Source organism: Aegilops tauschii, chromosome 2 (assembly GCF_002575655.3).
Source record: "Aegilops tauschii subsp. strangulata cultivar AL8/78 chromosome 2, Aet v6.0, whole genome shotgun sequence".
Classification (NCBI taxonomy): Eukaryota; Viridiplantae; Streptophyta; class Magnoliopsida; order Poales; family Poaceae; genus Aegilops; species Aegilops tauschii.
Window position 1 is genome coordinate 489,189,935 of NC_053036.3, and position 9,398 is coordinate 489,199,332.

Sequence of the window (9,398 nt, forward strand, 5' to 3'; positions counted from 1 at the left end):
TTTCTCCCCCGCACACCACGCACACGCACACAGCATGACAGCAATGGAGGCGCTCCCGCCCTCTCCGGAGAAAGGACCCGGCCGCAAGCGCGCACCGCTTGCCCGTCGTGGCGTCGGACCCGTGGTGGACTCCCGAACCTCCCGTCCATCGTCGCCTCAAAAATCCATCGCTCCCCGCCACCGACATTCGCTCCCCGCCGCCCCGTCCGCCCCCTCCCCCCGACCTGCCTCTGTCGTGCCGTGCTCCCGGCCCACCCAAGCTCCACTCGGGCCCAATGCGGCCATAAAGATCTCTCCCACACTTCTCCTCCGCCCACCGCCGCGCCCCAGGACTGCCGCCGCCGCCGCCTCTCAGCCCCGGCAAACCCCTTTCGCCGCTGACGCGCGCGCCTCCCTCCCGTTTCTGCCCCGTCGAGTCGACGCTGCTGCCGCTGCCCCGTCAGCAGTTTTGGAAACTGGTTGCTGAGGTATAAGCCGTTTCACTCATCCGATGATTAAAACTTTCTGGAGGAATTTCCCCCCCTTCCGAATCGGGCGATTGGTTAAATCCCACCGGCCTCCGCGACGCAGTCTAGAATCTGGATCCGCCCCTGGCCCTGGGGTCTTGAGTGCGGGATTGGTTTGGGGTTTGAGGGGATAAATTTGGTTTTATACCAATGTTTCGGCAGATTCTCGTACATTTATCACGGAGGCGTACGATCATAGGATCTGCTAGGACATATCGGGATTTGGTTCCATCTTCTCGATTTATGTCTAGTAGATTCCTCAAGTAGCATTGTTTTTTTCTGTTGGCCGAGCCTACAGTGGCATTGTTTAAGGCTGTCCACCCATGAATGTCAGTTTCTAGCACCCAATGTTTGTCCAGGTTCCTTTCCCAGTTTGCGTTCACTGATGTTGATGTTGAGATTCTGTGATCCAATAGAAGTCTTTTTTATTTGTGAACGAAATAATTTACTACTCAAGTTGTTAAAATTTCAGTAATCCCTTGTATCTTTATTTAGCAACCATATATTTATGTAGCCCAAAGCATGTATTTCTCTGTACTAGTATATGTGGATTTCTTCTTACTGGTGCGTGACCAAGCTCTTCTGAACGTACGTCAGGTGGACAAGGGCCGTTGAATGCAATGGAAGGGGGTGCCAGTGTAGCTGGAAAGGCTGAGTTTAAGGAGTGCTTACGCCTGACTTGGAGCCAGCCTTATATTCTTCGACTTGTTTTCTCTGCTGGCATCGGCGGTCTTCTTTTCGGATATGATACAGGTATGAACTATGTTCTTACACGTCACAAGATACAGGCACACCGGTCTCTATTTTTACTGCTGACTTGCTGAGGTACCATGATGATGCGTATGTTTCTTCTATATATGTTTAGCTAAACTTTGGGGGTGCAATTCATGGCAAATTTATCTCATTGTTGACATATAGTTTTTGTTGCTAGGTGTCATATCTGGAGCACTTCTGTTCATCCGAGATGATTTTATCGAGTTACAAAAGAACACTACTCTAAGGGTACGTGTGGTTATATCAATGGATTTTGCAATCTGGTTCGACTTCAGTTTCTGCAATCTTAAGCCCTTAAGTAATTTACTCATGTAGCTATAACATCTCATGGTGTGGCTGATTCGAATGCAGGAAACAATAGTGAGTATGGTTGTAGCTGGAGCTATTGTTGGAGCTGGACTTGGTGGCTGGATGAATGACAGATTTGGAAGGAGGCCTTCCCTCATTATCGCAGATGTTCTGTTCCTTGCAGGTGCCGCTATCATGGCCTTTGCCCCGTCACCTGCTGTTATCATTGTTGGGAGGGTCTTTGTTGGTCTTGGAGTTGGAATGGCTTCCATGACAGCTCCTCTGTATATCTCCGAAGTCTCCCCGGCTAGAATAAGAGGGGCGCTAGTGAGCACAAATGGCCTTCTTATCACTGGAGGGCAGTTCATGGCATACCTTATTAATCTGGCATTCACCAAGGTACTAGATGACTGACTTTGAAGTTCCATTATTATTTGGAAAGAGAGAAATAGGCGGACTTTTGACGGGAAGAGATGCTCCCCCGAGACTGTCGCTGCTATGGCTAGAGATGAAATAGCAATGTTCAAGGAGGCTACTTTTTAGTGTCTTTATTTCCTTTTTGGGTTTACTGAGTTTTGTTTCTCTTAAGTGTGTGTGTGGGCTCTGGCCGCTCTGTACAACACCTGGAACCTTGGTTCCTTTCCCTCTTCTAATATGAAAAGGCAGAACTACTGCTATGTTCCTTCAAAAAAAAAGTTCCATTATTTGATACATGATCAAATCTTTTCACCAAATAGTAGTAATAATGATATCTCTGCGAATTCCGTCAGGTGCCGGGAACTTGGAGGTGGATGCTTGGCATTGCAGGATTCCCCGCCCTTCTTCAGTTCATACTAATGTTGACGCTCCCAGAATCACCAAGATGGTTATACAGGCAGGTCAGTATTTCTGCACAAATGAGCTGTCAGATTATTGGAAAACACCATTGTCACATAGCCTAGTGTCTTTACACAGTACAATGTCTTAGAAAATTGTTGCCGAGAAATTAAAATGTTGGCTGTTATGACCGGTTTAGCTAGTCCCGGTTTAGCTAGGCCCACCGGGCAATCTTAGCCCACAAGTTATCTTAGGTTAATTCTTATGCAAGTTATCTTAGGTTAATTCTTATGCAAGTTATCTAGGTTATAAATATAGGCTGTAAGACTCTTTTTAGAATTAAGCAATAAGAATAATATTATCTCTATTGCCCGGCTCCCAGAGGAGCCGGAACCCTAGCCGCCCCCTGCCCTTGCGCCGCTGCCGCCAGCCTCCTCTTCCGCGACGGCGCCCAACCGCTGGCGCGGCCGCTCATCGCCTCGCCCAGCCCCCTCCTTCCCTTACTGCTTACGCCCCAGGCCTGGTAGGGTACAAGTTCCTACCAATTTGGTAATCAGAGACCAAGTTTAGGTCATGTCGCTGCCACCACCACTGCCGGCGCTATCCAGCGGCTCCACCGCTCCGATGACGACGGCGCCGCCCCTCACCGCGCTGATGACGTCCGCCGCCGGGACCACCGCGCTGGCGGGCCACGTCTCCACCGCGGCCCCGCTCGCGCCGCCATCCCCGGTTCCCTCTGCGCCACCGCCGTCCGCCGTCTTCACACTGGAGCAGGTGACGGCCACCCTGCGGGATCTCGTGATCGCCGTCCAGAGCCTTCACCTGCAGCAGCAGCAGTACGCGGCCGGGCCCTACGTGCCCCTACCAACGGCGCCCATCGCCGCCTACGGCCACGCGTTGTGGCCGCCCCAGGGCGTCTTCGCTTACGGCACCCCCCTGATGCTGCCGTTCCAGGCGCCCCAACCGAGCGGCCCACCGGCCGCCGCGGCGCCCCTCTGGCACTTGGCGCCGGCGCCATCAGCGGCCCCCTGGCCGCTACAGCAGACGCCGCCGCCGGCGGCCACCGGCCCACTGCAGCCGCCGTTCTCCGCGCCCTCGCCGTCCGCCCCAGCGCCGTCCTGGCCGCAGTGGCCCGCGCCGGTTCTCGCGGCGCCACCCGCGCCCGCACCAGCGCCGCAGTGGCCGCACTGGCCCGCGCCGGCCCCGCCGCGCCGCCAGCACCGGTCTAGCTTCCACCACCGCCGCCTAGCTCCGGACTGGACCAGTCCACACCGGGAGGACTTCCGATCCAGCAGGTCCGGTTTCCGCCGTCACCGTCCCCGATCCCGGCCTGGCTAAGCGGGACGTCGCCACCGCCAGTTTACACAGAGGCCAGGGACCCACGGGTACCCACGCTGCAGTCTAGGACCTCGTCTGGCTCCGCGGGGACCTACGACGGCCTCCCCACCGTAGACCGGGCGCCGTCATCATCATTGCTCCGCACCGCCGAGCCGGTCGGCCATGGCGCGTCGACCCAAACGCCGCCACGGTTCGCCAAGATCGACTTCGCCACCTATGACGGCACGGAGGACCCCCTCAACTGGCTCAACCAGTGCGACCAGTTCTTTCGCGGGCAGCGCACCCTCGCATCGGAGCGTACCTGGCTCGCCTCGTACCACCTCCGCGGCACGGCACAGACCTGGTATTACGCCCTCGAGCAGGACGAGGGCGCCATGCCCCCTTGGGAGCGCTTCCGCGAGCTCTGCCTCCTTCGTTTTGGGCCTCCTGTTCGCGGGAGCCGCATGGCGGAGCTCGGCCGTCTTCCCTTCACCTCCACGGTGCAGGACTACGCCGACCGTTTCCAGGCCCTGGCATGCCATGCGTCGGGTGTGACGGCGCAGCAGCGGGCCGACCTCTTTGTCGGTGGACTTCCGGATCACATCCGCATGGACGTGGAGCTTCGGGGACCCTAGGATCTCCAGTCGGCCATGTACTACGCCCGTGCGTTCGAGCGCCACGCGGTGGCCATCCAGCAGGAATCACCGTCCCGGACCGCTGGGTCGCTACCCGGGCCGGATTCCGCGCAGGGTCGGCCTGCGCAGGCTTCTGCGGCACCCCTCGCCGTGACCGCGGCGCGCCCGTTCCGCCGGCTCACCTCAGCCGAGCTACTCGAGCGTCGCCGCCAAGGGTTGTGCTTCAACTGCGATGAGCCCTACACGCCCGGCCATGCCTGCCCGCGACTCTTCTACCTGGAGGTTGCAGACTACATTCCGGAGGAACGCCGTCGCCGCCGACCTGGCCGCCCCAGCTGTCGAGAAGGTGTTTGACGCTGGTTGATCGCCTCGAGGAGTTCAGCAAGCGCTTCCCCACCTTACAGCTCGAGGATGAGCTGTTTGTGCAGGCGGGGAGAAGTGTTATGACCGGTTTAGCTAGTCCCGGTTTAGCTAGGCCCACCGGGCAATCTTAGCCCACAAGTTATCTTAGGTTAATTCTTATGCAAGTTATCTTAGGTTAATTCTTATGCAAGTTATCTAGGTTATAAATATAGGCTGTAAGACTCTTTTTGGAATTAAGCAATAAGAATAATATTATCTCTATTGCCCGGCTCCCAGAGGAGCCGGAACCCTAGCCGCCCCCTGCCCTTGCGCAGCTGCCGCCACCCTCCTCTTCCGCGACGGCGCCCAACCGCCGGCGCGGCCGCTCATCGCCTCGCCCAGCCCCCTCCTTCCCTTACTGCTTACGCCCCAGGCCTGGTAGGGTACAAGTTCCTACCATTGGCAGTATGTCTTTTCAAAAGAAATGTGCTTAAAATTTCTAAAAGGTTTCGTTCTCTTGGCTAACAGGGTAGGAAAGAGGAAACTGCTGCCATTCTGCGGAAGATTTACCCTGCAAATGAGGTGGAAGAAGAGATTGAGTCCTTGCGAAAATTAGTTGAAGATGAGATGGTCCTGGAGGGGTCCATAGGCGAGCAGAGCGTATTTGGCAAGCTGAAGAAAGCATTTGGAAGCAAGGTTGTCCGCCGTGGCCTCATGGCCGGTGTCATTGTGCAGGTCGCCCAGCAATTTGTCGGCATCAACACTGTCATGTACTACAGCCCGACGATCGTCCAGCTGGCGGGTTTCGCGTCCAACGACACGGCCATGGCCCTCTCACTCATCACCTCAGGACTCAATGCCGTCGGCTCGATCGTGAGCATGTTCTTTGTGGACAGGGTTGGCCGGAGGCGCCTGATGCTCCTCAGTCTTGTTGGCATCGTCGTGTGGCTCGCTGTGCTTGGCAGCACTTTCCTCAGAGCCGCACACAATGCTCCACCTGTCAGCGATGTGGAGACGCGTCCGTTTGCTAATCAGACGTGCCCAGAGTACAACCCCAACGTCCACTGGAGCTGCATGGACTGCCTCAGGGCCGCATCCACGTGCGGGTTTTGTGCTCATGAAGGAAACGCGGTAAATTCGATCCCTTCTTGTTTCATCATTGTAAAACTGGTGTCATTCTTTTGTAAGAATTGCTCATGATCTGCAAATCTTTTCCATGCACAGCTTCGTCCCGGCGCTTGCCTGGCACTGAACAACGAAACGCGAGGGGTGTGCCATGCCGACCACCGCGAGTTCTACTCGGAAGGGTGCCCAAACAAGTATGGGTGGCTGGCGCTGCTCGCGCTGGCCGCATACATTGTCTCCTACTCGCCCGGCATGGGCACCGTGCCATGGATCGTCAACTCGGAGATATACCCGCTGCGCTTCAGGGGAATCTGCGGTGGCATCGCCGCGGTGGCCAACTGGGTGTCCAACCTCATCGTGACGCAGACGTTCCTGACCCTGACCAAGGCGCTGGGCTCGGCGGCCACCTTCTTACTCTTCTGCGGCGTCTCGTTCATGGCGCTCATCGTGGTGTTCCTCACCGTGCCGGAGACCAAGGGCCTGCAGTTCAAGGAGGTGGAGAAGATGCTTGGGAGCAAGAACTACAGGCCTTGGAAGCGGTACCACCCGGAGGCACCGACAAAAGGGCGCGAGATTGGGGTCGCTATGCTATGAAATCTGCATCGACGGTAGCTGTTTGAATTCTTCGGTTCTAAGTAGCAATAGTCTTACAGCACAAGATTAGCGTGTGTAGAGGCCTTCGTTACGGCAGTTTTTTTGGTTCTTTGGAAAAAGAGTAGCTACGTTACGACACTGTCGATATGTTAGTACAGTACTTGTTAGAGTTTTCCCCCTGTACCCCCCCGGGGTGTGTTTAGAACAGGTAATGGAGTTTTGTTTCAGTGTTGGAGTCTGTCACCTCCTAGCCGCGGCATGGTTTCGCCGGCGACCGGAGCTTCTCTACTCGGATGAAGGATCGATGAAAGAAAAGAAGGAGAGGCTCAGACTGAGTTCATTTCATCGGTGGCTTGCTATACGAACGAGACGACTATTGCTTATATATTGCACGGTTCGATTACACACTGGGTCCGGCCCACGGCCCACACATTGTACACTTAGCCCACTACACGGTTGGAATCACCTGCCATCCTTGTACGCTTTCTTCTCTGCTTCTTTACGCTTCCCTCCTTGCTTGACACCTCCTGTCAGCACGATACCCTCTGACACCTCTCGTTTACTTTTGCGGGACGGGCCAAACCAGCGGTGCCGTCTAGCGCTCCCTTTGCCGAGCAGACCGACCGCAGCTATGTCGTGAACGAGTGCCACCACAAAAGCCACCACGTTTGGCCACCCGAGCGGCACGGCGAAGGTTGGTGCCCCGCATGGCGGACGAGTCAGCACACCGATCCCTTGCCCCGGGCTGCCCATATGCGTACACGGCACACACCTCCCCTGGGCTTTGCCGCGGCGGCACCGCCACCGCCCTCGCCCTCGCCCTCGCCCCGTATAAGAAGAGCAGAAGGCCAGAGAATTTACTCACCCACACACACCCACCCACCATTGATCCATCCGCAACGCACGGTGTGATACAGAGAGAGCGATCGAGCCGAGCGTCATGGCGGAGGAGGCAAGGGCGGTCAGGGAAGAAGAGCTGTCGCCGGTGGCGGAGGCGGCGCCCGTGACGGCCCGGCGACCCGTCCGAGCGGACCTGGAGAAGCACATCCCGAAGCCCTGTGGGTGATTCTTCTTCGACTATTCTTCCCCTGTGGCTGCTGCCCCGGCCGGCGAATTCTTACAGGCCCGTGACATGCAGACCTGGCCCGAGCCCTGGTGGCGCCGGACGTGTACCATCCCGGAGGGAGCAAGGAGGGCGGGCACCAGCACCGCCAGAGGAGCGTGCTGCAGCAACACGTCGCCTTCTTCGACATGGATGGCGACGGCGTCATCTATCCATGGGAAACTTACCAAGGTAAACTTTCAGTTACGTCAGTTTTACTGTTGCAGTCAGTAAAATTTAATCAGTTTTCCTCCACGGATAGCATGTTGAGCAGCCAGTAAAATTGCGCTGGTTTCAGGACTGAGGGCACTGGGCTTCAACATGATCGTCTCCGTCGTCTTCGCAATGGCCATTCATGCTAGCCTCAGCTACACAACTCTGCATGTAAGTCTCAAAAATGGTCAGAATTAACTCGAGAAACATGCATCCTCCACGGTCCCCGGCTGATGCATACAGCATACCCTATCGTATTCGACATTTTGTCAAGTAGGAGTATGTATGGCAAGTTAAATTTTCACCTCATCTTTCATGGCTCCGGACACAGAGCTGGGTACCATCTCTGCTGTTCCCGATCTACATCGACAACATCCACAGGGCCAAGCATGGCAGCGACACCGCGACTTATGACACCGAGGGAAGGTATTTAACTGACCAAACACTTTCTACCAGTAGTGTTAAGAATGTTGTGTGATCTGCTAGTTACATGGCCGGCACATATGTACGATTGTGAATGAATGCTTATAGGTACATGCCGGTGAACTTCGAGAACATATTCAGCAAGAACGCCCGCTCGTCGCCGGATAAGCTCACATTCCGGGAGATCTGGATGATGGCCGAGGGCCAACGGCAGGCGAACGATCCATTCGGATGGTCTGATTTCGTTTTACACGTTGGACCATTTGCACGCTGATTTTGTGCTCCATTCTCTCGGGTGAAATGGCAGAAATGTGTTCTAATTAATGATAAATCCATGGGTACTTGTTGATTCAGGGTGGCGAGCAAGGCGGAGTGGATGCTGCTGTACATGCTCGCCAAGGATGAGGAGGGGAACCTTCCGAGGGAGGCTATTCGCCGCTGCTTCGACGGTAGTCTCTTCGAGTTCATCGCCGACGAGAGGAGGCAGGCACACGGGAAGCGGCAGTAGCATGCAACGCTGTCGGCCCGGAATGTCTTCCTGTCTAAGACTGTGGACTAGCTACCGCCTCATGTATTCCTACCATGAAATAATAAGTTGTGCCCAGTTTCATCAGGAAAAGAAACACAGTCGTTTTCAATGTTGATTTTAAACAACAGTTTGTCTAACTCACATCTAGATGTTTTTTTAAGGATGTCACATCTAAGCTCCCACAAATATATAATGCAGCAACAAAAAAAAAACTAGGACAAAAAAGTAGACCACAAATAAAGTGGATATCAGCTTAGATGTGACATAACTATGTCATATCTAGATGTGTCCTAGACAGACCCTTTAAACAATAAGGCTGAGACTGATTGCATGGAATTGCCGCGGGTTGAGGTACGGCCCAACAATTTGCATTCTCTGAAACTCCAGAAGGAGGACCCCACATACTTTTTTTGTCATAGACGAAGTTAGGCCATGTTTGGTACAAAAACCGAGAGCAACTAATTAACGAGCACTCCTTCGGAAGCCTTGCTACTTTCAACGTCACATGGCGCGCTTCCAGCCGCCCGCCACGTGTCGCGCTCTGGACACTCCCTCCGAATTTTGTTTTTGTTTTTATTTTTTCGCACGTGTTTTCCGCTTTTTAAACGGTTTTTTTTCTCGGGGTTTTTCTGACGTTTCGGTTTTCACCGGTCTTCCTAAACTTTTGGACCATTTTTTATTTCAAAAAATAACTTATTTTTATGAAAAAACGTGTTTTTTCCCTTTCGCGAGAG

The 9,398-nt window shown here is 54.7% G+C and overlaps 2 protein-coding genes across 3 annotated transcripts; both read left to right on the plus strand.

The window, feature by feature from the left end:
• On the plus strand, positions 1-6,628 carry LOC109740914 (inositol transporter 4). The gene is made up of 7 exons (XM_020299979.4): positions 1-467; positions 1,104-1,259; positions 1,438-1,508; positions 1,632-1,967; positions 2,339-2,446; positions 5,207-5,809; positions 5,903-6,628. The coding sequence occupies exons 2-7, from the start codon at positions 1,127-1,129 to the stop codon at positions 6,395-6,397; spliced, it is 1,746 nt and encodes a 581-aa protein (XP_020155568.1). The 5' UTR covers positions 1-467; positions 1,104-1,126; the 3' UTR covers positions 6,398-6,628.
• A 627-nt stretch (positions 6,629-7,255) lies between these two features.
• On the plus strand, positions 7,256-8,789 carry LOC109740949 (peroxygenase-like). 2 transcript variants are annotated; one of them, XM_020300020.4, is made up of 6 exons: positions 7,262-7,455; positions 7,536-7,691; positions 7,798-7,883; positions 8,044-8,138; positions 8,244-8,369; positions 8,490-8,789. In XM_020300020.4, the coding sequence occupies exons 1-6, from the start codon at positions 7,338-7,340 to the stop codon at positions 8,641-8,643; spliced, it is 735 nt and encodes a 244-aa protein (XP_020155609.1). In that variant the 5' UTR covers positions 7,262-7,337; the 3' UTR covers positions 8,644-8,789. The 2 variants fall into 2 exon arrangements, with proteins under 2 accessions (XP_040255428.1, XP_020155609.1); XM_040399494.3 differs by lacking the exon at positions 8,244-8,369 and having other exon boundaries at positions 7,256-7,455.
• Positions 8,790-9,398: the final 609 nt, after the last annotated feature.

What these genes read in the sequence shown, in the direction of transcription:
- LOC109740949 (XM_020300020.4), top strand. Translation starts at nt 7,338, where the DNA reads ATGGCGGAGGAGGCAAGGGCGGTCAGGGAAGAAGAGCTGTCGCCGGTG. An exon ending in ACTTATGACACCGAGGGAAG is followed by an intron (nt 8,139 to 8,243) that starts GTATTTAACTGA and finishes GAATGCTTATAG; the next exon opens with GTACATGCCGGTGAACTTCG. An exon ending in GCGAACGATCCATTCGGATG is followed by an intron (nt 8,370 to 8,489) that starts GTCTGATTTCGT and finishes TTGTTGATTCAG; the next exon opens with GGTGGCGAGCAAGGCGGAGT.
- LOC109740914 (XM_020299979.4), top strand. Translation starts at nt 1,127, where the DNA reads ATGGAAGGGGGTGCCAGTGTAGCTGGAAAGGCTGAGTTTAAGGAGTGC. An exon ending in AAAAGAACACTACTCTAAGG is followed by an intron (nt 1,509 to 1,631) that starts GTACGTGTGGTT and finishes ATTCGAATGCAG; the next exon opens with GAAACAATAGTGAGTATGGT. An exon ending in TTAATCTGGCATTCACCAAG is followed by an intron (nt 1,968 to 2,338) that starts GTACTAGATGAC and finishes GAATTCCGTCAG; the next exon opens with GTGCCGGGAACTTGGAGGTG.